The 26,937-nt window shown below is 58.0% G+C and overlaps 2 protein-coding genes and 1 long non-coding RNA gene across 6 annotated transcripts in view; all 3 read right to left on the reverse strand.

The window, feature by feature from the left end:
- Positions 1-2,745: 2,745 nt before the first annotated feature.
- LOC123343682 lies at positions 2,746-10,844 on the reverse strand. Of its 2 annotated transcripts, none has more exons than XR_006572318.1 (3): positions 10,654-10,844; positions 4,623-5,778; positions 2,746-2,828 (listed from the first exon to the last, which is right to left on the reverse strand). It is a non-coding gene; the product is annotated as an uncharacterized LOC123343682 (long non-coding RNA). The 2 variants fall into 2 exon arrangements; XR_006572319.1 differs by lacking the exon at positions 10,654-10,844 and adding an exon at positions 8,139-8,277.
- Positions 10,845-13,202: 2,358 nt separating this feature from the next.
- Positions 13,203-17,898, reverse strand: LOC123344745 (myeloid-associated differentiation marker homolog). Its single transcript, XM_044981222.1, has one exon. The coding sequence runs from the start codon at positions 16,960-16,962 to the stop codon at positions 16,090-16,092; it is 873 nt and encodes a 290-aa protein (XP_044837157.1). The 5' UTR covers positions 16,963-17,898; the 3' UTR covers positions 13,203-16,089.
- A 5,933-nt stretch (positions 17,899-23,831) lies between these two features.
- SEPTIN12 (septin 12) overlaps positions 23,832-26,937 on the reverse strand; it is a 67,020-nt gene continuing 63,914 nt past the window's right edge. For 2 of the 3 annotated variants that reach the window (XM_044978794.1, XM_044978795.1), the window contains 2 exons: positions 25,726-25,777; positions 23,841-25,328 (listed from right to left, as the gene is read on the reverse strand). In XM_044978794.1, the coding sequence (XP_044834729.1) occupies positions 25,184-25,328; positions 25,726-25,777 (197 nt within the window). In that variant the 3' untranslated portion in view covers positions 23,841-25,183. Of the gene's footprint in view, positions 25,329-25,725; positions 25,778-26,937 lie in introns of all 3 variants that reach the window. The other variant, XM_044978793.1, reaches the window with a different exon arrangement.

Below are 26,937 nucleotides of genomic sequence, written 5' to 3' on the forward strand. Positions count from 1 at the left end.
GATTATCAGCACAAAGCAATAATAATGATCATTAATAAACAAGTAAGATTTAATGTGCCTGTTTTCTCGGTGCACTTCCAGTCAACCTGGTCATTAAACACAGATCAGTTCCTTTTACTTTTTGTTTCCAGTTTCAAGTGGTGAGTTTCACTTGAGGGCTTTCATGCAGTAACATGCCCTTGAAATATTTAGCTTGCAAACACTTTTGTTAATTTGATTTCTGATAACATTTATTTTTTTAATAGAAACATTTGTAATAGTTGTAAGTTTTACACAATTTTAATGAACCCTCACTTTGGGGCTAGATTTAACCCAAAAGTCTGTGCTCCTGCTGACCTCAAAGGGAGTTGAGAGCACTCACAGCCTCACAGGATTGGGCCCAAGTTTTCCAAACAGTATAAAGTATAAGCCAGACCTTCCCTGGAGACAGCGCATACCACAGTCTGTTTGCAAACACACAAGTGCTGCCTAGTATAACTCTCCCTCACCTGATCCTGACTGATCCCCTTGGAATAGGGTGCGTGCCAGGAGGGCGGAGGGGTTGGAATGGATGAACGCTAATGGAACTCAGCAGGAAAACCTGCAAACAACCAGACCCAGGGAACAGTAACTCATGACCAGCTGCACCTGCAAGGGCAAACCTCCTGGCATCACCACGTGAAGCAAGAGCAGTGTTTGTTTTGGAAACAGCTGACTTGACAGTTCCAGGACCCCTCTAATGACACCCATGCTGAGACCAGATGAAAGACCAGGGCCACTAGAATGGCTCAGCATTGTCAATTCGAACCCTGCTCCATACAGGGGTGGATGTGGGGCGGCCTGTGGGTTGAATGCCATTCCCTGGGTTCTGGAACGTAGCCTGCAGTTGACCTGGTCTTTAATACACAAAGCATGGCCCTTGAAACTTTACATGCAGTGCTCCATCTTGATTCCATAAGGAAGGGTAGTTTGGATCAAGGTAGCACATTGCATGCCAGGACGTGTAGTCTCCAGGGGTCACACGATTTTATACAAATTAAAGTTGATCCCTTGGGCTTCTGGAAGTTGCTAATGCATGGCTCCCAGCTAGGCAAAGTCTGGGCATGCCCAATATAAGATAAGCTGTCTTCAGTCTCATGGGACAGAAAGTTTGTAGGAATCTTTCCAAGCCAGTTGGTAGAGGTGGCCGCTGGGACTTTTGTAAGTAATGGCCTTTTCCTCTGTTGCTGTCATGACCTGACCCTCTCTTGATGCATCCAGGCAGGGAGGAGAAAAGGAGGTATTTCCACAGTCCGTGATTTTTCTCTGTTAAAACAAGGTAACATCCATCTACTTTTGCCATGGAGAAAATTTAGCAGCAGATCTACACCACCTAGTGGTGATGGAAACCATTGGATGTGAAATCCTTAGGAAAGGACTTTGTGCGCTGTAGCGTTCAGCCTAATATCCCAGGTTTCTTTGGAAATCAGGGGCTTACAGCCATCCATTTCTGAACTAGGCATATAGGGAGGCTGGGAGGGGGGAAGATAGAAGCATCAGGCCTGTTATGGTCATGAGACAGACTGATATCAATTCAGGGGAGTTCCTGTCAACACTTAGCGTGGCATCGTTTATCTGCCTCGGAGGCATTTTTAGTGGGTCCATCACCATTGTGTCTTGGCACATGCTTCACAAATTTAAAAGTATTAATGAAGTCAGGAAGAGCTGAGAACCCCAGGGGCCAGACAGGTTGCTGGTGTGAATTAGCCCAAATCCACAGAAGCCAATGAAGTTGTACCAGTTTACGCCAACAGGGAATTTAGCCCCAGATCCGATTCACTCAAGATGCACTGATCAGAGTGATGGAGGGCATGTGACTCAGGCAGGCATGTGTTTTGTAGGTGTGGTGGTGTTTGCATGCTGGAGTCGGTGGGTGTCCCCTAGCTAATTGGGCTGTGTGAGGATTGGTCTACACTAGATTAGATCGACCCAGTTACAGCTCTCACACCCCTGAGTGACGTAGTTAAGCCGACCTAAGTCCCCCTGTAGACAGTGCTTGGTCAACGGAAGAAATCTTCCCTCCCATTGGCATAAGTAATGTCTATACTAGCTGTGCCACTATAGCATTCAAGTGTAGACAAGCCCTGAGGCTGGTCTGTGCACTGGCATCTGTGTAAGTGGATTTGGCCCCAGGCTTGTTTGTGGCTGTTGGATATGCGAGATCCCCCAGACCACCAACGTCAGTGTGTGTGACCGGGCTGGAGCGGGGAGCATTTCTCTCACCTCGCTTGGCTGATGAGGAGGGGGATAAATTTAGCCTTTGTCTTTCCAGGGAAGCAACACTGATAAATGGACAAGATGGATATCAGCTTTCCTTGCGGCAAACACATGCTGTTACAAATAGTGCCAAGGACACCAGGAGCAGGCGCTGATGTAGCAAAACAGGCCTGGGAAGGTGAGAGCTCAGCATCACATTGGCCTGCCAGCTAGGGATGAACTTGAGTAGCCCCTCAGCTGGTAGGGTGCCTGCCAGCAGAGGAAGAAGAGCTCAGCAATATCTTATGCTCAAGTAAGATTCTGCTCAGCAACCCTCCTCACAGCACACATGCACCCCATGCCAGCAAGCCAGTGCCCCCATCTCTCAACAAACACCTCTATAATCCCCTTCCTGTGGCTAGAAACCCTGACCCCATTTCCCCACCTCGATGCACAAACACTCCTATAATGCCCTCCCCTTGGCCCGAACTCTCCACCCCACAACCTGCTGAGCCCAGTGCTAAATAAAAACACCTGCACTTCCCTTTGTAGGAGAGTGGAGATTGAAGAGCAGATCAGACAAGCTGTTGGAGCTCCACCCCCATTGATTCCAGCTGGAAAGAGAGGACATTTAGTTGGCGACATGCAGAAGTCTCAGGACGAATACTGACATTTCTCCTAAAATATTCCATGGAGATTTTCAGAGGCCTAAAGAACGTAAGTTCTCTGCCCTGCACTATGCAGGACATCAGACCAGATGATCAGAATGATCCCTTCTGACCTGAAAAATCTCTGGGTGAAAACCTGGCCCCCATTGAATCAATGGAAAAACTCATTGATTTCACCCTAGGAATCCATGAAATAGCACTGATCCAGATGAACGGCACCAAGCAGCATCTGCATGGGAGTTGGTATTGGAACCAGTATTTAACGAGGAGCATAACATAATCACAGGGGCCAGGCTCTGTACCCCTCTAGCCCACCTTCCCCTTTGGGGGCTTCTCCTGCCCCTATTCATCTTGATGGACAAACTGGAGCACCACTGATGAAGACCCTATAATTGATCTACACTCGATGGGGTGGAGAATCCTCACTTGCCAAAGCCTCTCTACACCAGGCCAGGGTAAATGGGGTGACCTCTCCTGCCATCCTCTGGGCAGAGCTTCTTCATTAACCCCATTTGATTTGGTCCACATACCATGTGCCAGAATTTTATGTCCCCACACTGACCTTTACCTGCTACTGGGTCCCACGTCTGGACTAGAGCCATGGCCCAGAACCCAGCTGCGACAAGGGAAGCTGACATTTTCCGAGGGAGAACACCAAACCAGACATGCTGCCCCCGAGCTGCCCAGATGCAAGCATCCCACTTCTCAGGGCAGGGAGTGATCTCTTTTCTCTCTGTGCTATTACAGAGGGCCAAGGGCAGACACGCAAGATTAATTTCAACAGGGAGGGAAGAACTGTCCCTTAAAGTCACAGACCTGATTCAGCAAGGTACCTGAGCACATGATGTGACAGACCCAGGCCAGTGGGGTACAGGAGTCTGGTAGAGGGCAAATATACTGGTCACTGGCTGAGTAGTTTTCTGTTCCCTGAGTGACCAGAGCAGGGGCTGCACTAGAGTAATCAGGAACCTGCTAGAACCAGTTAAGGCAGACAGGCTGATTAGAACACCTACAGCCAATCAAGGCAGGCTAATCAAGGCACCTGGGTTTAAAAAGAAGCTCACTCCAGTCAGGGAGGGGGGGAGCCAGAGGAGAGGAAGTGCGTGTGAGGCGCTGGGAGCAAGAGGCGCAAGGAGCTGAGAGTGAGAGGGTGTGCTGCTGGAGGACTGAGGAGTACAAGCGTTATCAGACACCAGGAGGAAGGTCCTGTGGTGAGGATAAAGAAGGTGTTTGGAGGAGGCCATGGGGAAGTAGCCCAGGGAGTTGTAGCTGTCATGCAGCTGTTACAGGAGGCACTATAGACAGCTGCAATCCACAGGGCCCTGGGCTGGAACCTGGAGTAGAAGGCGGGCCCGGGTTCCCCCCAAACCTCCCAACTCCTGATCAGACACAGGAGGAGTTAACCCGGACTGTGGGGAAGATCACTGAGGTGAGCAAATCTGCCAATAAGTGCAGGACCCACCGAGGTAGAGGAGGAACTTTGTCACAATGAGCAGTCCCATTGACTTCCGTAGGGTTACACTCTGGGTGACAATGGGAGCACTCCTGCTTAGCCAGGTACATGCTTCCTGAGTTTGCACTAGAAGCGTCGAGTGCCTGGTGCAGGAAAGTGTTGAGTTTAAGATGAATATTCTCCAGCCTCCCATAGAATGCCATGGGCTGGGTTTGGGCAAGGAGCACAGAGGTTAGAAAACCCCAGGTGGGCTGCATGCCCCTTGAACTTAGCACTCAGTCCCCTACCCCAGCGAGTCCGAGCAATCAGACACCTTCTTGATGTGGCCTCCGGTTCCGCATCAAAACCAGGGAATAATTAGTCACTAGGCAAAGGCTGCATGGAATGTGCATCCATACATTGCCATGGAGATGCCATGTGGAAGTCTCTTCAGGTTCTGCAACACCTTCCTGAAACGCTGTGAAATCACAAGCACTGTGTTAGCCCCTGGTGCTAGTCGGGACTGACACCCCTTGTGACCATCAATACATCCCTCATCTCCTCTGCCCTATCTGTGACCTTGCCTTTCAGCAGAGTGCATGAGGCCATGCTCTTTTCCCACCTCCCCAGCCACCTCTCCCGTACCATTCTGCACTCACTTCATGCTTAGGGCCTGATTTTCAGAGGCAGTGAGCACCCACACCTGGTTGTGCCAAGCTGGGAACCCAAAAACGACTCACCTCCCCACTGCACTGATGTTTGTCACTAAACCATGCTGCTGTTTCTTTTGTAACATCTGCCTGTTCCTCTCCATTCCCACTGCCAATAACCCCCCTCCGGCCTTGACTATTTCTCATCCTAACCCCTGCAGCTCCCTTTTCTGAGGTCCCCTGCACTTTCACCTCCATCCCCTCTTCAACCAGTCCAGAATGCTGCTGCAGAAGTTGTCTACCAGGTGTGCTGCTCTGACTGTGTCCAAACCTTCTTCAGATCTTTTCACTGGCTTTGCCTTCCTGCCTGCATCAAACTGAAGCTTCATGTCTTGTAAACCGACTTTCTGTCTGCCTTCTTCTTGACTCATCTCACCTACCAATCTATGACCAACCTCCCCCACGCCCTGCCCATACACACACATCTTGGCCCGTGAGATGGTGAAAGGTTTCTATATTTGACTTCTGCTCTAGCCCCAAGGTGCTAAAGAATCTCACAGAACATTTCATTGGTGTGCTGTGGCCACTGGGATCTGCTCACTTCCTTGTGTGCGGCTCTCCCAATTCCCTCGGAAAAACCTTCTCCACTTTGGCATTTGCTGGAGGTCTCGTTCCTCAGGTACGGTCTGATCCTGCGCCCACCGATGTCAGTGAGTTGTGCCACTGACTCCCCCGAGGAGCAGGGTCAGTTCCATGGAGCGCTGCCGTCCTCTCTGCTGCTTGGGAAGTCGCCTCTGACCATTTCTATGCAGCTCTGCAAAGACATCAACAGACACTATGATGCCTGCCGCTGAGCTGCCCCTCTCCACACATGGCTCAGTGGGTGGTTCCCACCCATGAGCCCCCCCATGTCTCCGCACCTGTGCCAGGTGATTCCCACCAACTGAGCCCCCCCATCCCTCAGGTCTCTCTATGCCTGAGCTGGGCGATTCCTACCCAATGAGCCCCCTCTCTCCTCGCAGATTCACACATAGAAAGGCAGAGCCTCACCCATGTTGACATGGCATGGCGCACACAGGAGGAGAATTGGACATGTGCCAAGAAACACACACACACACAGACACGCCCTGGCGCTGAGGCGCACTCACAACTCATGCTCAGTGCGCGGGATGGCAGAGGCTCACGGATCCACCTTTGCGCTGGGACCCCAGCCAAGCAGGGACTCACGGGCGAGACACACACAAAAGCAAAGTCACACAGAGATACAACACACACTGAAGCAGAAAGTCACGTGCCCACCCTCTCTCTCTTTCTCACCTCCCCCCGCCAGCAAAGCAGATTACACATGCCCTAGCCACACACCATCACACCGCCCCAGCTGAGCTGCACAGCCACACTTGTGTGCTGACACACACACACATCCTGAAGCTCTGCTGGATTAAGAGTCGGCGAGCGTGCGACTTGCTAAACGGAGCCCAGAATAGAGCAAACTGAAGGATTGCAGGTTGCTTTTTATAGCAACATATCAATCCTGGGAGACAGAGGTTCTACGGAGCGCGGCTCCTCGTAGACACAATTAGAGCAGCTCGCTGGCGCGGTGCTTGCGTCAAGGGCAGGCACGGCGTCCCCTGGAGGGAGCCTCACGTCTGCGGCCTTGGCACCATTCTTGAAGTCCCAGCCCTGAGCAGTCTCAGTGTGAAGGGCAGAGCTGAGCCCTGCATCTCTGAGTGTGCTGGGCTTTGCAGCCAGTCGCTTGGTCACGCCTCTAGTTTGGGCTGGCTGGTGAATGAAAGGGCATCCCACCCTGCCAGGCTTCGGTGCGGAGTGATGCTCGGGCACATCCAAAATAGAACCGAGCATGCGAGGCAGGAGTGGGGAGGGGCAGGGGGACATGTGGGGGGCCCACAGCAGGGTCCAAGCACCCCCTGTAGGAGTCTCCCCACCCCCTGTTTCCCCAGCCAAGAAGAAGCCAGGAACAGAGGGGTCAGCACCAGAGGAGGAGGAGAGCACAAGCTGCAGCGGCGCTGTGTGGCCCCGGAGGAGGGCACCTACGCAGCCCCCAGCTGGACGCAGAGCAGGAGGCTGGCTCCCTGGAGGAGAAGGCAGCGGCGGTGGAGGCAATAATGCAGCAGGAGGGGGAGCCCAGGGGCAGAGCCCCCACTGAGGTTCACAGCTTGTGCCCAGGCAGGTGCTGGTCTCCGAACAGGGCCCCCTCCTGCAGTACGTCTCCCACTTCCTGCAATGGTGCCTGTCCTGATGCTTTTTTGAGGGGGCTGCCTGCATGCCTGGCAGGAGGGGGGATGACGAGGGGGGGCTGCCCCGCTGGACACGGGTGTGTTGTACAGCTACATCCCTGTGCCTCCCAATTTCCTTCTGCTGGCTGCTGGCTGCAGAGGGCAGGATCCCCCTGGGATACAGATATGTCTCCCATCTCCCTGCCTGGCCCGGGGGACATGCGCATCCCTGCATGAAACTGCAACCTTTGGTCCCCTCTGGTACCCCGCACTCTGGAGCCACTGAGTGCTGGCTCCAGCATCGGTGTTCCTTAGGTGTGCGTGCCCGATCCCCAGCTGTTAAGGTATTCAGCATCCCCTGCCTATGCCAGGAGATCTATGGGCACTTGGCTAGCATTGCAGGCTGAGGCCCAGCTCCTGGGGGAGAGGGGGTGGCTTCCCCTGGCCCATCCGCCCACCCCAGCTTGACTAGGCTACAAATGCAACTCCGCTGGGGAACCAGCTAGATGCAGTTCCAGTCTGGAGCAGTCTCAGACCAGATCCAGAACCAGCCTGGAGTCTTGCTCCGAGACACGGATACGGTCTGGATTGTGCTACAGATGGAGCCAGGTTAGCCCACGGTGAGGGCTGGGTCCCTGGCAGGGCTGCATTTGTAGTGTGGGCAGATCTCTGGCAGAGACCCTGTCTGTACTGCTGTCCCCACCAACGCTCTCACCCGACTTCCACTCGCCTGTGGCCACGCAGGGCTCTAAGAGCGGAGCAGCGTGGCTGGGGCCTGCCAGAGGTTGTGACACCCGGAACACACCCAGCCAGCGCACTCCGGGACAAATGCGCTGCTCTGGCAGGATTTACTCCTGTCCGTTGGCCTGCCTTTGAGCCAGTGTTTTCTGTCTGGATATCTGTGCACGTGCCTCTCACATGGTGTAGAAGAGGAACTCACCATGGGCGTGCACCCTCCTGGCTGAGCATGGCATAGCAGGGTCTTTTCCGTGGGCACCAACAGCTGCTCCAGCCCTGCAGTCATCCATTGCTTCTTGCAACTCAGCCAGCGAGTCCCACCTCTCTGGAAGCAAACTGAGTCCAGCTCAACAGCAGCCTCCTGGCTTCTTGCTGGGCCTTCAGCCTCACCTCAGACCTTATTGGCCCTCCAGCCCTTGTCACTTCATGCCACCATCCCCTGGGAGCCAACAGGGAACCTAGGACCCTGTAGCAAGCAGCTAAGCTCTGTCTATTCAGCCCCACTGCTTCCTCCCTGGGCTACTTCCTAGCTCAGCCTGTCTCCAGGCCTCCCTCCCAGCCCCTTCCAATGCTCACTCCTCCACAGATCTCCGAAGGAGGGTGCATTAGTCACAGGGGACAAAGCCTACGCCAGGCCCACCTGCCCCAAGGAGGCTCTGGCATCTAGCAGTCTCAGGCTTGCCCTGGCCTCCCTCCAGTAGATCTACCCCTTTCCCCAGTCAGCCCCCACTGAGCTGGGCTTTTCCTCTTTTAACTCCTCCCTTCAGACTTGGCACCGCTCACAGGTGTAACGGGGCGCAGCTGATCGAGCCCACAGGCTCTCCCGGACCCCTTCCTGACCAGAGAGGGGCTGCAGACTCCATCACACTAGGGGGCTGTCTGGGGTGGGTCGGAGGTGCCCAGCAGGCAGCTTCCCCTTCAGAGGCCATGCTTAAGGGAAGTGCTGGAACAGTTAGTTCTGAAGCCTCTGGCTGGGTCACCTACGGAGCCCGGAGCCCCATCGGCCCTGCAGGGTGACACGCAGCCAGTAGCAGAGGCTTCTGCTCTCAGAGGGTTGCCTGAGCCCTGAGGGCCGCGTGCCCAGGCCGGAGAGGGGCAGGGGGCCTGACGCCCGAGGGGCGCGTGCCCAGGCCGGAGAGGGGCAGGGGGCCTGACGCCCGAGGGGCGCGTGCCCAGGCCGGAGAGGGGCAGGGGGCCTGGCGCCCGAGGGGCGCGTGCCCAGGCCGGAGAGGGGCAGGGGGCCTGGCGCCCGAGGGGCGCGTGCCCAGGCCGGAGAGGGGCAGGGGGCCTGGCGCCCGAGGGGCGCGTGCCCAGGCCGGAGAGGGGCAGGGGGCCTGGCGCCCGAGGGGTGTGTCTGTAACCCACACACCTTCTGGGTGTGGTGTTCTGTCCCATCTAGTGGCACCAAGACCACATAGAGAGCGAGCAATTAATGAATCTGCTCTACAGCCTTTAGCTCATGCACCAAGCTCCACAGACCCCAGGTTCGATCCCACCTGCTGACAACCGGGGTCTGTCAGCATTACACATTCCCAGCCCGGAGAGGGGCAGGGGCCGGAGCCCAGAGAGGGCCCTGTAACTCTGACAGACTGGGGGCATTTGGGGCACCTGCATTTCTTCCCTCTGAGAGCCTGTGACCAGGAATATGGTGCTTTCTGCAAACAGCAGATTGTCTAACAGCAGGGACAAAGATCTAGAGGGGGAAGGATTTTAGAAGAACTAGTGTACGTGCATGTGTCTGACCTAGAGTCCTACTGTAACTGTCCCCAGCTGGAGCTGGGCAGCCAGCCCTCCCCCAGGCTCCTGTGTCTTCCATCTGCCTCCCCCGCCCCCTGCACTGTCCTCAGAGCAGCTTTTACATCCTGCCAGGTTCTTTGTTAGTCTCAGCAGGCTTTGTCCTGCCTGGTCAAACCAGTTTTGTAGGCTCAGCAGGTGATGGAACAAGAGTCCCCAGAATTAAGTGCTGGCAGCACTATCCCCATACCACTGCTTGAGCCACGTCCATCCTGCCGGGACAGCTCCCTTAGGGAGAGACACTGATTTACAGGAAACACCAGGCTGACATACAGTGGTAAGGGATTATCAGCTCGCAGCTCGCTATTCCTCACACTGGTCTTCCCTTTCCAGGGTACAGGGCCCGTGCAGGTCCCTCTGCCCAGAGACGGGTTTCACCCCTTGTGCTGCTGAGAGACCCTGAGTACACAGCCCTAGAGAGGGAATCTCAGCATTTATCTACAGGACAGGCCCAGCGCAGGCAGGGCAAACTTCCCCACATGGCCCTAGGGGAGCCTCTCTGCAAAGCCAGCCAGCCCCCGGTCAGCTGTGATTGGTCAGTGTGGACATTTCTGCATTAAGGACTGGGCTGCCACCTCCCGGTACATAACACAACACAACACACACACTTCCTACAGACCAGCCAGCAGGTCACACTGACCCATGTTGGATCTGATCTGGTGTTCACAATGAAAGTGCCACCCTGTTCCCTCTTCCATGCTGTACCACCACAACTCCCAGAACAGGCAGGGCTGGAACAGGCTGGTACTATAAATCAGACACTAGCAGGGTCAAGCCAGGACATATGCCCAAGTTTTACCACTAGATGGCAGCTCAAGAACAATTATTTGTACTGTATTACTAGATGCCACCCATAAATCAGGACCCCGCTGTGCTAGGTGCTGTACATACAGTAAAGAGACTCCCTGCCCCAAAGCTCTTACCAGGTAAGTCCAAATGAGGGGCTGACCAAACTGCAGCTGACAGAATTCTGCAATGTATCCTGCAAGGGCGTGGAGCACATGTAGCATTGCATTCTGGTACTTGTAGTCTTCACAGGCTGCACCTTCATTGTACCTTCACTGCACCTCACACATCCTTAAACTAGGTGTGAACTTGGGAAGCTGCCAATGCACACGATGTACTCAGCATTCCCTTCCTCTCACACGCTGCAATGGAGAGATCTTTAAAACACTCCAGCCCCCACCCATTCCTGGCTCCTCCTTCCTTTGATCTGTACCACTTTGCCACCTGCTGCCCTTCCAGTGCACTGGCAGCACTTTGCTTCCCACACACTGATAAAGAGCTGGATTCTGGAAAGCCTGCCTGGGGCTTTTATTACGGGTGTTTGTATCTATTGGCTAGAGCAGGGCTTCTCAAACGTCATTGTATCAAAACCCCCTTGTGACAACAATTACTACAGGGCTCTTGTGGGGGGGGGGGGAACAGAAGCCTGAGCCCGTCTCAACCCTGCTGCTCGGGGAGCCTGAGCCCCACCACTCTGGACGGGGGGCCAAAGCTGAAGCCCAAGGCCTTAGTTCAGCCCCAGGCTGCGGGGCTGTAACCTGAGCTCTGCCACCCAGGACTGAAGGCCTAGGGCTTGGGCTTGGGCCCCAAGTTGTGGGGCTCAGGCTTCAGCCCTGGCAGGGGTGGCTCCATGTATTTTTCGCCTCAAGCACGGCAGTCAGGCGGCTTTTGGCGGCATGCCTGCGGGAGGTCTGCCAGTCCCGCGCCTTCGGTGTACCCGCCGCCGAATTGCCGCCAAAACCATGGGAGCGGCGGACCTCCCGCAGGCATGCCGCCAAGGCAGCCTGAGTGCCGGCCTCACGGCGACCGGCAGGCCACCCCCCCTCGGCTTGCCACCCCAGGCATGCACTTGCTGTGCTGGTGCCAGGAGCCGCCCCTGAGCCCTAGCAAGTCTAAGCCAGCTCTGGTGACCCCATTAAAATGGGGTCGCGACCCACTTTGGGGTCCCAACTCACAGTGTGAAAACTGCTGGGCTAGAGCAAGGACTACTGAACTCTGTTCCCAACTTTGCCACTAGCTCCCACCTTGAGCTTGGGCAGGTCATGTCATTCATCCGTGCCTCAGTTTCCCCATCTGGTGAGTGGGAATTATGCTTCATGAGGGTCTGAAAGTAAAGTGCTTTGAGATCCATGGATGACTGCATAGAAACGGAAAACCAGATCGGTTAGTCCGGTAAAATCTACCTGCCATTTCAAGGGCACCATTAGGGAGCCCCTGTCCCTGCCAGAGACACCTACCGGATCTATGCCCTGCTGGACTCTCCCAATCGGACCTCTGGGGAGCTCCCATCCCCGTCATACACAATATCTCTCCATTAGCATGCCATGTGCTCTGGGGACCCGATGGTATCTGCAATGATCTGGGATTTGGAGCCTCTTCCTGGCCCATTGCTGCAGCTCCCAGTCCCAGCTGTCGCTGGAGAAGTCCCACTCCCTACTATTCCCACGGGCTTGCTCCAACCCCAAGATGTTCTGCTTCGCCTCCCCACACACAAGGGCTGGCTGGGGGCAGGTGACTCCTTGGGACTAGACTACCCTGGGCAGGCAGCACCCCACACTGGAGTCCAGGTCACAGGGTAATTCAAGGCAGAGCCCCAGCATCTCTCCTAATGGGAGAGCCAATGGATGAGCCACATCTCCCCTGAAGAAGTAAACGCAGGGTCCTCGCTGATTCTGGCCACTGAATCCCAACATTGGGGGAACTCATAGTCATGGAGTGTAAGGCCAGAAGGTACCCCCAGATCATCCCATGTGACTTACTGTCTATCACAGGCCACCAGCACCCACCCACTAAACCCACAACCGATGGGAAATGAGGGGAACTTGTGACAGCAGCGGCGGGGAGAGGGTCTGCAGTTTGGCAGCAAGACCTGATGTCCCTGTTTCCCTGAATCAGTCTCCTGTGGGAACAAACACAGAAATCCCTGTGTGCTGGGACTCATCTCCATAGATAATTTACAGTTCAGACATCACTAAACCCAGCACTCTGCTCAGCCAGACTGCAATGGGAGAATGCCCATCAGTTGTGACGGCATTAGAGGAACAGGAAGTTTCAGTCTTAGAACCATTGTTCTGGACACACGAAGAAGGTAACAGTTCGTATAAATTGGCAGTAGCGCCTAGAGGCCTTAGCCAAGAGCAGGATATCTTTGTGCTAAGCACGCTGACAAACCCTGCCCCACAGACCTTACAATGGGAATAAATGAGACAAACCAAAGGGTGAGAGAAATCTGGTATTATCCCCATTTGACAGCTGGTGAACTGAGGCACCGCGAGGTTAAATGACTTGCCCAATGTCTCCCAGGAGGTCTGTAGCAGAGCCAGGAATTGAACTCAGCCCACTCGAGTACCATAAGCACAACTTCCTCTTTAAAGTGCTGTGGGCATACAGGGATTCCGGAACAGCTTGGGCTGAAACACGTGCTCAGACAAAAACCAAAGCAAGACATTAAAACTGTCAGTCTGTGCTAGTGAACTTTATTTACAGTGTGCACCTGACCCCAGAACCAATCAACACACACATGTGATGTGCACGGTCAGGGCCGTAACCAGGGCAGGCCGAGTGGGGCAGAAAAATGACCAAACAAAACGATAGGGGGCACAAGTAGGCTTGCTCGTCCCAGGCCTAGTTACGGCTCCGTACATGGTAAGTACCCAACTAAGATTGAGCCCTTCCTGCGCACTGCCTGGGATCGCTAGCGTAGTCCAAGGCTCGGGATTGTGCTAGCACCTTGAGAATGCTGCAGCCAGGGAAGGGTTTTCCATCCATGGGTTTGCAGCCTTCATGCTCTCACTCCACTTGGCTTGGACGGATATAAAATCAAATGCACTGAAGTTGCTTTTGCCTTAATACCGCATGACTTGCTGCGCAACACACCAGTCCAGGTTTAATACCACGCCCCCATCCCTTCCAAAGCAGATGGGATAGAATCAGTTTAATCACTAGAGGTGGGATACTCTTTCCTGAGGAAAGTTCTGGAACCCTTTCCCCATCACATTGACTCAGTTTTTCTTGGAAGGGCTGGTACCAGCCAAAGGAGAAACCATGGACTGAGACTTCCTCAGCCTCTCTCCAGGTCACAACCCAAAGGTGACCTGGCAAAGGGTACAATACATTGGCCTTGGGTTCTTTTACTGCTTCTTTATGATGGCGAAACACGGTCTGAAGGGGTTTGTCATTGAAAAAAAAAATTCTGCTTGTTTTTCACAATTCAATTCAAGTCCTGCCTGGCTTGGAAAGATTTGATGGTGACAGGAGAACTTGCAAAATGATGAGATTGCAAAAGCTAAGAGAGTGAAAGCTGAGTACCTGAGAGGGTGAGACAAAGGAATGTCTAATCAGACTGTTGGGGGCGTTTTGAGGGGGAGTGTTGGTTGTCAGGCATATTTAACTCCAATGACAAATTAACATTCTGAGGAAAGGCTGCCTTTGCTAAAGATCAACACACCCAGCCCTTCGCTTCTGCTGTGAGAGCTCACACTATATATCCCTAAGACCTCCCCGCCCCTCAGCAAAACAAAGGAGACCAGACATGACAGTCCTGAGATTTCTAAAGTACAAACTCGCTCTCTTGCTCAACCTTTTTGCAATCATAAAGCAGCAAAAAAAAAAAAAAGAGCAAAAGTTCCACTAAAAAAAATTCCTTCGCACGTCATCTTTAAGCTTCTGTCCTGGGGAACTAGGACAGATCGCTCAGGTTTCAGGAAGACTATAAAACTGGAGCATGAAGCTACCCTTAGTGCACTGCTTTGGCAGGGGGCACTCACACTGTGTGCATGCTGATGCATTTTTTGCTTACTGAAAAGGAATGGGAAGAAACACGTGTGTGTATTCACACATAGCTGTGCATAGACATGTGCACATACACACACACAGAGCTTAAAGCCAGGCCCAGTGCCAGCTCCCCTGATTTGACTGCAAGCCTAGCAAAGTTATGTAAACACACATGTACAGGTTTGCACAAATTTCATTTCATTTTTGCCTTCCAGTTTAGCCCTGTTCTAAATGGCGGCCATCCGATCACTGTCAGCAGGACCGAAGCCACAGGCTGCCCTCAGCAAGATGACTGCCATGTCCCTTTGACACTGCAGGTGAACAAGGCCTTCAGTTCCCCCAGCAGGAATGGCCACCACCTCCCATTGCTCCCAGTGGGGAAGAAGCAAGGTGCCCCAGGAGTGGGGGTGGCCATGTGTGGGTCAGGCCAGAGAATGTGGAGATCCGGGAATGGGGCTGCCAAAGGGGACAGGGAGGGAACGGTGCGGCGCCTGACTGAGGGGATGTGCGTATGGCTCAGGCGAATGTGGGGAAGTAGAGGGGGGCATGAATGGGGAAGCTGCCTGTTAGGTAGGGAGGAGGATAGAATGGCAGCTCCCATGCCCCAGGGATTGGGAGGGGAAGCGGAGGCCCGGCCAAGTATCTTTTTGGGTCATGTGTTGCAGGGTGGATTTTGCCCCTAATGGGGCTGGTGAGGGGGGAGCTTTCCCAGACAGGTGAGACCCTCAGAGATTAGGTAAACACTAGCCTGACTGATCATAAAATAGCCCCACACTGTGGGGCTGGCCATGCCAACGTCACCCCTCTGCAGTCAGCCATTCCTACCCGCCATGCCCTGCTTGCTGCAGACCCTGGCATGCTCCCCTCCCCCAGCCCAGCACCCAGCCCTCTAAGCATACACACCGCTGTTTGCATAGCCCCAGCCCTCGAACTTTCATTTCCTGGAGGGAGGGCGGGAGCCCTGGGTGCTGTTTACCTGTCTTCAGACCAGAGTTTGTGACATAGGAAAGTTTCTCCGAGTCACAGCAGGATGCTGCATCACAACACACTAACTAGCCAGGACTCGGTAACCCAGCCTCAGCCCCAGCCCCCTGATGCTCTTTGGGCTTCCAGGGCCCAATCTGGCACATGCTGAAATCAATGCAAAGACTCCCATTGACTTCAGTGGGCTTTGGATTGGGATCCCCCCATTCCTGACCTCCCCGCCCTTCTATGGCTCACTCACAGTTTGCTGTACACATGGGGCAACAGGCAGCATGTTCTGTCCGTGTCCCTCCCTTCCTGTCCCATCCCCTACACACATGTCCTGCCAGGAATGCCCTGATTCCCTGCAGCAGCACCTGGGCCCCAGCAGTAGCCACCTGCAGCAGCAGCCAAACCAAATACACTCAGAACCCTCTGGTGCATGGACATGCCAAGAAGGCAAGGATGGGGGGGGGGGGAAGAAATGTAAAACAGCCGAGGCCAAAGCAGCTCCCCACTGAGCGATGGGCGGCCCTGGTCCCTTCCCACCACTTCAGTGCTGATAGCTCCCACTGCAGGCCTGTACCGCCCCCCCGGGTGAGGCTGATCGCGCTCCGTTACGCTGTCCTGGTCACGAAGACCATCTTGGAGGAGTAGACCAGGTCGATGATGTAGGCGATGAGGTTGAAGAAGGTGAGGAAGGTCACGCCCAGCAGTTTGTTCCATGAGCAACTGCTGTCACATGAACTGGGTCTGGGGTTCCCTCTGAAGTTGAAGATGGGCCAAATGATGGCAGCCGTCAGGTACAGGAGCACAGCCAAGGCGTTGTAACCCACCAGGACTTTCTCCAAAGGGAAGGGAATGTAGGTGAGACACCGGCCAATGGTGAGGATGATGATGAGCAGCGTGACAATGAAGCAGATGCTGTAGACGGCTATGCACCATTGCTGGCCGGGTTCGATCTTATATGGCTTGGGGTCACTCACTAAGGAGAAGATAAGACAAGCCACATAGGCCTCAAACACCTTCAAGAGGCCAGGGACAGTGGCGAGGAAGCTGCTGATATCTCCAGGCCTGGCTCGGGTCAGTCCAACCTCGATGGCGTAGGCAATGAAGCAGACGCAGGACATGGCTGTAGCTGCTGCCTGATAAGCACAAATGCCAGAGCAAGAGCCAGTGAGGAAGGTGGAAGGGTACATGATGGAGGAGGTGAAGACCATGAGCGCTGCCAGCATGGCGAAGGCACTGGTGAAGTCATCCCAGGAGAGTGGCAGCTTCTCAGAAAAGCCAAACAGCTCCACCACCACGATCAGAACAGACACGATGAAGCAGAAGCACCAGGTGAACATGCACCAAGCCCCATAGGGTCCTTGGAAGTGGTTTGAAGCAGCCACCAGACTGAAGGCCGTGCACGACAGGAAGATCTCAAAGAACCGGACAATCCCCACAGGGGTGATCAAGGAGCGGAAATTCAGCTCGATGACTGGCATGATGCCCTTGGCACGAGAGAACCCCAGCAACCTGTGCCAACCGCAGCAGCCTCTGCCTCTCAAACTGCAGAGCCAGGTGAGAAGGAAAGGAATTCAGGCAGCCTCGCCCACAAAGCTTAGCCCAGGCTGGCATGCACTGGGTGTGAAGGGCTGGAGCAGGTCTGGAAGGCTGTATTGTTAGAACAGAGTGCGCGGTGCCAGTCTTGGGTACAGCCTACCTGCCTGGCTCTCAGCACCGCCCAAGCGGAGTACCAGGGAAAGCAGATGCAATTGGAGTTTCCTCTTATCTGGGCAAAGGGGGTGGGTCCTTGGTTCAGGGAGATGGAGCTCGGGAGGAAACACTTAATAAAATGGCTGATTATCCTACACTCTGCCTGAGCCCAGCCTGGAGTGAGCAGGAAGGCTTCCCCCCTGCCCTCCCAGCTCTCTGCCTTGCACTGTCCCCACCAGTCCTCCAGCTCTGCACAATGCTGGATGGTGAAGGGCTTTTTTGGCATCGAGGGGGCTGGCTGCCTGGCCTGCTCCTGGAGCTGAATTCCAGGAGGTGCCCCTGTACTCGCTCAGCCTCTCCGCTCAGGGCGGGGCAGCAGCAGAGTAGATCATTAACAGGGGAGCTGGTTAAAGAGCAACTCATGGTGTCGCTGCAGCTGGCTGGTTCCTGGAAACTCTCTGTAACTAGATCGCCTGCCCCCTCCACTCACACTGCCATGCTCCAAAGCCTCTGTCCACGCAGACTCACTCCTCACTGAGCCTGCTGACCCCCGGCCCCATGGGGTCCTTCACACCTGGGCGAGGTGTGTGTATGCGGGGCCTACAGGGCTGATTCTGATTTCACCCACGCTGGTGTAAATGAGGAGGCACTGCAATGAAGTCAACAGGGCTACACCCAGGGCCGGCTCCAGACCCCAGCGCGCCAAGCGTGCGCTTGGGGCGGCATGCCGCGGGGGGCGCTCTGCCTGTCGCCGGGAGGGCAGCAGGCGGCTCTGGTGGACCTCCCGCAGGTACGCCTGGGGATGCTCCACCGGAGCCACGGGAGCAGCGGACCCTCCGCAGGCACGTCTGCAGGAGGTCCACTGGAGCCGCGGGACCGGCGACCGCCAGAGCGCCCCCCGCGCCGTGCCGCCGTGCTTGGCGCGGTGAAATTACTAGAGCCGCCCCTGGCTACACCACTGCAAAGCTGGGGCCAGGGAGAATGTCAGTGGTGCACAGTGCCATGAGCTCACAATGGCTGCTCACCTGAGTGCTTCCCCCCCGAGCCGGTTCCCCTGAGCTGGGCTAGCAGCCAGCAGCCCATGTGCTTACCTTCTCTCTGTAAAGCAAAGGGGGGGTGCATGCTGGGAGGTTCGCACCTGCACTGAAGGGAGGTGGAGACAGCGTGAGGCTGTTAAAGCCTGTGGCCCTCAGAGAACGGGAGGTGCCGTCCAGGAATGTGAAAACAGCTGGTGTTCTTTGCAGCTGGATGTGCTTGAGGCCAGAGGTGCTGCCAATCCAGGGCTTGAGCCTGCAGCTGGCTCCATGCAGGTGCCAGGGGTTGTGGGTGCAGGAATGGGGCCCTGGGGAGCGTGTGGCAGGAGGCTGGTTGATGCAGTAGCTGTTCCAGGTGAGACTGAGGCGGTTCAGGCGGAGGAGTGGCCCTAGAGGATTCAGCCCTGGAGTGACCCAGGCTGAGCTGGAGCTGACTGGCCGCCATTTATCACCCTTGGGAGATCTCCTTGGCTCTCTTCCTCCTGCACTTTCATTGCAGGGCTAGGCCTAGGGCTGCTGGGGTTTTAAACCTCCCCCACCACTCGTAATCCCATTTAGTAAGAACTAGCAGGATGGGGCCTGTTGCCTCAGTTACTGGACAGGGGCTTGAGTTGGGCGAGGACACCATTAATCCTTCAGCAGCAGCTTTGGCAAGTGACGTGAAAGGAAACCTGGCCCGAGCTGAGCTGTGCTGAGCTGGGAACGGCTCTTCGCATAACTTAGTGCCTCCGGCACTTCACGCTCCTTTGGACTTTGGCCCGAGAACCTGACACGCCAGCTCCTTGCGGGGGAAACAGCCTTTGCTGCAGGAGGCTACCCTTTGGCGCACTCTGTCTGTAGGTTTGGTTTGCTCAGTGCTACTTGATGAACTTTGTTCCTCACAGCAGAGCAGGTTCCTCCTGGCTGCTCCCTGCGTCCCAATGGAGAAGGGACTAGGAGACAGCTCTTGCGATTGAAGCACAGGCCTGGGTGCAGGACTCCTGGGTTCCACCTGCCTGCCCTCCACCCCATCCACATCCCGGGAGTTCCCAGCTGGTGCATTATAGCATTGCTGGGCTCCGTCAAATACCTGTTGCGTTCCACCCCAGAGGTGGCTGCATTTCACTGCCAGATGAAGGGATTCAGGTGGTGTTTGCACATGCCGTGGTGTGGGCAGTGCTACAGAGTGGGCAAGGTTATTGTGTTTGGGTTCCTCAGGGGTGCGGGGGTGGGGTGGTGGTAAAGGAGGCAGAGGAGGAGAGCAGCATGCTCCAGGCACAGGCAGTTGCATGTAAAATGCCCACCGATCCTGGGGACTCGGCGCTTGGGTGACCAGTTTGGGCACGTGGGGCCTGATTTCCAGAGGGGGGCCGTGTGGCTGTTGCTTGCCTTGCTATCAAGCTGCAGGTAAGGTACTCAGCCCCACTGAAAATCAGATGCAGGGGGTCACAGGTTGGCCTCCCCAAATCAGTGGCTGTAGCATTCCTGGGTGGGAGCTCTCTCTGGCTAGGGGAGATGGAGACAGCTAGTGAGCAGAGGGGCCCACTGGCTCATAGCACCTCTCCTTACCCCCAGAGCTAGGGCAGACAGACCAGCTCCCTCTCCTCAGCGGGGGCCTTGATAAGCAGTGCTAGTCCCCAGCTGGCACACTGCTGGGAATGAGGAGCAGGCCAGGTGGGGGCGCAGGGCCAGACTCCTTCTCAGCCGTTTGCAAATGATTAATGGGGCCTGCCAGAGTCCCTGGAGGCCAGACAGTGCGGTGATTGGAGAGAAGAGGTCGGTGCTACACCCAGAGCTGGGAATGTGGAGGAGTTCAGCTCTGTAAAGGGCTCCACTGCACTGGATGAAGGGAATGGCAGGATCTAGGCCTGGCTTGTCCCTGTCCCTGTCCTACCTCCCGCTTGCTAGTGGATTCAGCCCCTGGGAAGGGGTAGCCCAATTTTCCAGATAGAGAACCCAGGTCCAAGGGGACGAAGCCCCTTGCTAAGGCCACCCAGCCGGGCTGAGGCCAAGCCAGGGACTGTTGCTTGGTGCCAGACTGAGCTGGGGTTTTCCTCTCCCCAGTGAGCAAACAAGCTGTGCAGGGGCAGACTTTACACTGGTCTGTACGTTAACTGGCTTATCAGCATTGTGGGCCAGCCCCACGCTAGGACCCAGCCCAGAGCGGGGATCCCAGGCCGTCTTCACCTGCGAATGGTGGTGCAGGGTCTTACACCCTCCCTCCTGGGGATCTCCTCTAGCCCTGGGGCAGTCCCTTGCCATACAGGGCTATGGCCCCTGTTGGAAGCCCAGCCCGCTCCCCACAGCAGGCTGCGCAGTGGCTGGGGCAGGAGATCCCCTACCATGCTCCCAGTGACCCTGTGCCACCCTTGCACTCAGGGGGAGCCGCAGGGGCTAAGCTGGTGTTTTTATGCCCTGGCAACTAGTCTGCAGTATTTTATAGTCTTTAGCAACCAGTGATCGGCAGTGAAATGGGCCTGTAGCATGAGCAGAGAGGAGCGCTGGCAAAGGAGTGGTGGGACCACTTGGGGAGCTCACAGCACACGCCCCTGCAGCACCATTCAGTCCCAGCTCCTGGCCAGCCCTAAACGGACAGGGGGGTTGGGGGCAGGCTCTGCAGAGCCCCATGGGAGCATATTAAGAGCTGCCAGGCAATGCAGGGAGCTGCCCTCCATCCCAGCCCTAGACAAACAGGCCCTGCGTGGAGCTCTGCATTGCTGACTTAATGTACCAGGCCAGCTAGCCAGTACCCACCACAAGGGCTCTGCTCTCAGCTGGAGACTCAGGCAGTTATCCCAGAGCCAATGCTTTCGACCTGCTTCCCTTACTAGCCGCTAGCCCCCAATTACAGGTGCATTGGCCCCCGCTGGCAGGGGGCGGAGAGCAGAGCCTTGCAGCCGGAGGGGCCAGCCTGCAAGGGTTGGGTTCGGATTGGGTCTGCTCACTCCTCCTGCCTGGGGGGTCGGGGCGGCAGCAGCTGCGTGTCCTGCTCCTGCCAGCTGCCACCAACTCGCTGCGCCGGTGCCCTGCGGAGTGAGTGGGCTGAGGAGCCCGCAGCACCCACAGTGCAGCAGGGGGCGGCTGGCAGAAGGGGGGCATGCAGCAGCCTGCTGCGCTGACCCCACGGGCAAGGCAGCTGGTGATGGTTCATGGGTACGGGGTGGGGGGAGCCCCCACTGGGCTGAGCCCCAAGGACAAGGGGGCAGAGGCGGTGCAGTGAGAGGGTCAGGGCCAGGTGTGAAAAGGAGTCGACTCACTCTTAGGCTGGGTGCAGTCAGCTGTGCCCGAGCAGACCTCTAGGAGGGTGGGGCTAGGGAGCAGGGTGGGGGAGTGGCTCAGGGGAGCTGGCTGGAGGGCCCTGTGGAGAAGGGGCTGGCATGGGTGGGGGAGTGGCCCAGGGGAGCTGGCTGGAGGGCCCTGTGGAGAAGGGGCTGGCAGGGTGGGGGAGTGGCAGAGGGGAGCTGGCTGGAGGGCCCTGTGGAGAAGGGGCTGGCAGGGTGGGGGAGTGGCTCAGGGGAGCTGGCTGGAGGGCCCTGTGGAGAAGGGGCTGGCAGGGTGGGGGAGTGGCCCAGGGGAGCTGGCTGGAGGGCCCTGTGGAGAAGGGGCTGGCAGGGTGGGGGAGTGGCTCAGGGGAGCTGGCTGGAGGGTCCTGTGGAGAAGGGGCTGGCAGGGTGGGGGAGTGGCGGAGGGGAGCTGGCTGGAGGGCCCTGTGGAGAAGGGGCTGGCAGGGTGGGGGAGTGGCCCAGGGGAGCTGGCTGGAGGGCCCTGTGGAGAAGGGGCTGGCAGGGTGGGGGAGTGGCCCAGGGGAGCTGGCTGGAGGGCCCTGTGGAGAAGGGGCTGGCAGGGTGGGGGAGTGGCCCAGGGGAGCTGGCTGGAGGGCCCTGTGGAGAAGGCAGCTGGCAGGGTGGGGGAGTGGCCCAGGTGAGCTGGCTGGAGGGCCCTGTGGAGAAGGGGCTGGCAGGGTGGGGGAGTGGCTGAGGGGAGCTGGCTGGAGGGCCCTGTGGAGAAGGGGCTGGCAGGGTGGGGGAGTGGCTCAGGGGAGCTGGCTGGAGGGCCCTGTGGAGAAGGGGCTGGCAGTGTGGGGGAGTGGCTCAGGGGAGCTGGCTGGAGGGCCCTGTGGAGAAGGGGCTGGCAGGGTGGGGGAGTGGCGGAGGGGAGCTGGCTGGAGGGCCCTGTGGAGAAGGGGCTGGCAGGGTGGGGGAGTGGCCCAAGGGAGCTGGCTGGAGGGCCCTGTGGAGAAGGGGCTGGCAGGGTGGGGGAGTGGCGGAGGGGAGCTGGCTGGAGGGCCCTGTGGAGAAGGGGCTGGCATGGGTGGGGGAGTGGCCCAGGGGAGCTGGCTGGAGGGCCCTGTGGAGAAGGGGCTGGCAGGGTGGGGGAGTGGCGGAGGGGAGCTGGCTGGAGGGCCCTGTGGAGAAGGGGCTGGCAGGGTGGGGGAGTGGCGGAGGGGAGCTGGCTGGAGGGCCCTGTGGAGAAGGGGCTGGCAGGGTGGGGGAGTGGCCCAGGGGAGCTGGCTGGAGGGCCCTGTGGAGAAGGGGCTGGCAGGGTGGGGGAGTGGCGGAGGGGAGCTGGCTGGAGGGCCCTGTGGAGAAGGCAGCTGGCAGGGTGGGGGAGTGGCCCAGGGGAGCTGGCTGGAGGGCCCTGTGGAGAAGGGGCTGGCAGGGTGGGGGAGTGGCGGAGGGGAGCTGGCTGGAGGGCCCTGTGGAGAAGGGGCTGGCAGGGTGGGGGAGTGGCCCAGGGGAGCTGGCTGGAGGGCCCTGTGGAGAAGGGGCTGGCAGGGTGGGGGAGTGGCCCAAGGGAGCTGGCTGGAGGGCCCTGTGGAGAAGGGGCTGGCAGGGTGGGGGAGTGGCGGAGGGGAGCTGGCTGGAGGGCCCTGTGGAGAAGGGGCTGGCAGGGTGGGGGAGTGGCCCTGGGGAGCTGGCTGGAGGGCCCTGTGGAGAAGGGGCTGGCAGGGTGGGGGAGTGGCCCAGGGGAGCTGGCTGGAGGGCCCTGTGGAGAAGGGGCTGGCAGGGTGGGGGAGTGGCGGAGGGGAGCTGGCTGGAGGGCCCTGTGGAGAAGGGGCTGGCAGGGTGGGGGAGTGGTGGAGGGGAGCTGGCTGGAGGGCCCTGTGGAGAAGGGGCTGGCAGGGTGGGGGAGTGGCCCAAGGGAGCTGGCTGGAGGGCCCTGTGGAGAAGGGGCTGGCAGTGTGGGGGAGTGGCGGAGGGGAGCTGGCTGGAGGGCCCTGTGGAGAAGGGGCTGGCAGGCAGTGATGAGCTGCCAAAATATTAACAACCGGTTCCCTCCTCCTTACCCCACAAGAGGGTCATGTCGCCCCACCCCCCGGGACTCCTGCCCTATCCAACCCCCCACGTTCCTTGACAGCCCCCCCCCGGGACCCCTGCCCCATCCACCCCCCTTCCCTGCCCCCTGCCGCCCCATCCAACACCTCCTCTCATTCCTGATGGGCCCCCCCGGGACCCCTGCCCCATCCAACCACCCCTTCTTTCTGTCCCCTGACTGCCCCTGGAACCCCTTTTCCTGCCTGCCCACCGCCCCATCCAACCCCTGTTCCTTCCTGACTGCCCCCCCGGGACCCTTGCCCCCATTCAAGCCCCCTGTTCCCTGCCCTCTGACCGCCCCAACACTAATCCACCCCCCCAACTCCCCTGCCCTCTATGGGTCAGGCGTAGATGCACCAGGCGGCTGCAGGAAGGGGACACTGGCTGAAGTGGTGTACATGGGCCCCGGGAGGGAGCAACTCTGCACTGCCCCCTTCCCTGTGAGGGGATGAACAGGCACCAGGCCAAGGCTGCAAGGGGAGCTTTAATGTGTGACCAGAGCCTCCAGCGAGAGAACGAGCCCCAGCCCCAGCCCCAGCCCCAGCCCCAGCTGTACAGAGGACAGTAAATGGCCAAGCCCTGCCCTGTGGGCTGGGGGGGATTTCCCCGTGACACCCCTCGCTCCTCCCACTGCCTGGCGCTCAGCCCCAGCCCTGACCCTCCCACCAATGCCTCTCCCCTGGCTGGGGCAGCCTGCATCCATCTCCTTGCCCCCCTGGCTTTTCCCAGCCCACGTGTGGTTTGGGGACACACTGCTGGCGGCTCTGCCCAAGGGGCAGTCGGTTGGGCCTCTGTCCCCCTCTGCTATCCCCCAACCCTTAGCACTGCCCATCCCACCTTTTCCCTACTCTCATGGGCAGCTACAGGCTCTAGCCCTCTGTAGCATGGGTCAGAACCCTTAGAGGAATTCCACTGGGCCGTCCCCTAAGGGCATGGGAGAGGCTGGCTGGGTACCTCCACCTCCCAGAGCTTCACTCATCCCCCAGCAGGAAGGGCTGGCTCTGCCTCGCCAGCCCCAGTCCCTCCACCCCACAGCAGGAAGGGCCCCCTCTGCCCCACTGCACACGGGGCGGTGTTCTACTCCAGTTCCCCCTCGTGGGCGATACAGGAGCTGGAGGCTCAGGGCAGCAGTCCAGGTGGGGAAGATCAGGAGGTGAGGCTGTTCTCAGCAGCGCAGGCCTGAGGCTGCCCCCGTCCCGGGGGCAATGGCATGAAGTGGGAAAGGCCTGCGCCTCCACGCCTTCCCGTGGGTGCTGCTCAGGCCTCGGGGGGTCAGGCCCACTGGCTCCAGACTGTGCCTCTGTGGTAGGGCGGGGCTCTCTCCAGAACTGGGGTGTGCTTGTCGGGGAGCAGCGGTGCAGGGGGTGCGTGTGCCAGGAACCTCTGAGCTCTGTGAAAAGTCACCAAGGGGGATGGGCATGGGGGAAGCCGGAGGAATGGATGGGGAGCAGTGGGGGCCCTTGAGGCAACACCTGGCACAGCCCCCCAGGAGTCGTTCTTTGCTTAAGGCTGTTGCACGGCAGGAAGGTTTTGGTGCATCGGCAGAGATGGCGCCTGGCCCAGCACTAGGGCAGGGCAGTGAGAACAGAGGAGCTCTGTCCAGGGGGTGGGGATCTCAGCTCCTCCCCCCCTCAGCCAGTCTGTGGGTGCTGTCTGGGAGGAGGACACCCTGCTCTCCCTGCTCAGAGGTCGCTCTCCACCTCGTCCTTCCCCAGCAGCCCGTTGATGGGGCTCAGCGCCAGCCGGTTGCTCTCGTTGAGCCGCTGCACGCGGTAGCTCTCGTAATGCACGTTGTGGGTGATGTCCTTGAGATCCTGCAGGTGGGACCTGGGGCGGGTGGAGAGCGAGAGGCAGGAGATAAAGGGGCAGGAAGAACAGCTCCAGCCAGGCCCTGGGCCCTGCAGCCAGAGGCCCCCAAATAGGCTAAGCGTGTGCTGTAAAAGCCATCCCACTATGAGGGGCAGAGCCTTGCTGCCATCCTCCTCCCTCTCTCCAGAAGCACCACCCCCGCTGCCAGTCCCCCAAGGGCTGCCCTCACTGTGCCATGGCTTCCCCGCCAGGACCCCAGCCCAATCCTGCACTCCCTGCTGAGTGGCTTTCCCTGGCAGCGGAGGAGGGGATGGGCTCCAAGCAGGGGCCAGGCCCTCCCCAACCCCACCCTGCGTGCCTGGGGCTGTACCCCTCTCCCTGCGCGTGAGGGGGCGGGCCCAGCCGGGCATCTCACCGGATGAGCAGGTCTCGGAGCAGGGGGAATTCGCAGTGTGCTGGGTTCTCCACTGAAAAACAAGACACAGACGAGGTGTAGCCCTACTGGAGGGATTCAGATACATAAGAAATACAGTCAAAGCCACTCTGGTCAGAGCAGCACCCCATGTCCTGCCACCCGGGCTTTTAACTGCATCTTGTCCGCTCTGTCTTTTACTGGGAGACTAGATCCTGCCCTAGGAGGATCCAGGAGCCTTTCACTCCTGCTGGGGAGCTGCAAGGAAGCAGGTGGTCACTAGGGGGCAGCAGGCTCCCATGTATGTGCACTGGGTAAATGGCAGGGGAAACATGCGGGCAGCTGCAGTCTCAACAGAACAGCAGCACCCCCTGTTCAAAAGAGCAGCCCAACTCCAGGGCACTGCGTCCAGGCAGTGGCCTAAGTGTGGTGCTCCACGAGGCCTACTCCGATGGAGTGGACACAGCAACGGGACCCCAACGAGTGCTGCAGGGGGACCCAGGAACAGCCCTGGTTTGCACATGTCTGGGGGTGGCACGTGTGTGCGTACGTGGAGGCGTGTCAGTGGGGCTGCTCCCGGGGGCAGGTATGTGTCCAGTGGTGTTCAGAGACGTCGCATGTGCAGTGAGAGTCTGGGTATGTGAGTGCCAGGGAGCGCTCACCGTGTGTGCACGTACGGGGTTGTGGGGGGAGCCCTATGATAATACAAATAAATACACATTAGCACACGTATGATGGCTGCACAGGGGTATACAGGCTTGGAATCCCTGCTGACAAACACCTATCAGGGAGTCTAGGTTTACTTGGTCCTGCCTCAGCGCAGGGGGCTGGACTAATCTACCGCTCGAGTTCCCTTCCAGCCCATGTCGGTCATATTCCGTGTGCGTCCCTGTGCAGTTCCACACGCAGAGCGCGTGCCTAGGGGTTCGTGTGTGTGTCAGCCTGGCTTTGCATGGGTGTGGGAGCGCCAGGCCAGCTCCAGCTGCCCCCCCTGCAGCCGCGCCAGTCCCCTCCACGCACGGTGGGATGCCGGTGAGTCTCCCTCTGGCACGGAGCACAGCCAGGCAGCAGCTGGGAGCCTTCAGGCAGCGTTCGGACGGGTTACCTCGCAGCGCCATGGCCGCCTTTGATAAATGAAGAGGCCCCTGGTAACGCGCTCCAGAGAGGCTCTTCCCAGGCCCCAGCTGACCCCCAGTACCAGCCAGGCGCAGGTGC

This window comes from Mauremys mutica, chromosome 11, assembly GCF_020497125.1.
Source record: "Mauremys mutica isolate MM-2020 ecotype Southern chromosome 11, ASM2049712v1, whole genome shotgun sequence".
NCBI classification, from domain to species: Eukaryota; Metazoa; Chordata; order Testudines; family Geoemydidae; genus Mauremys; species Mauremys mutica.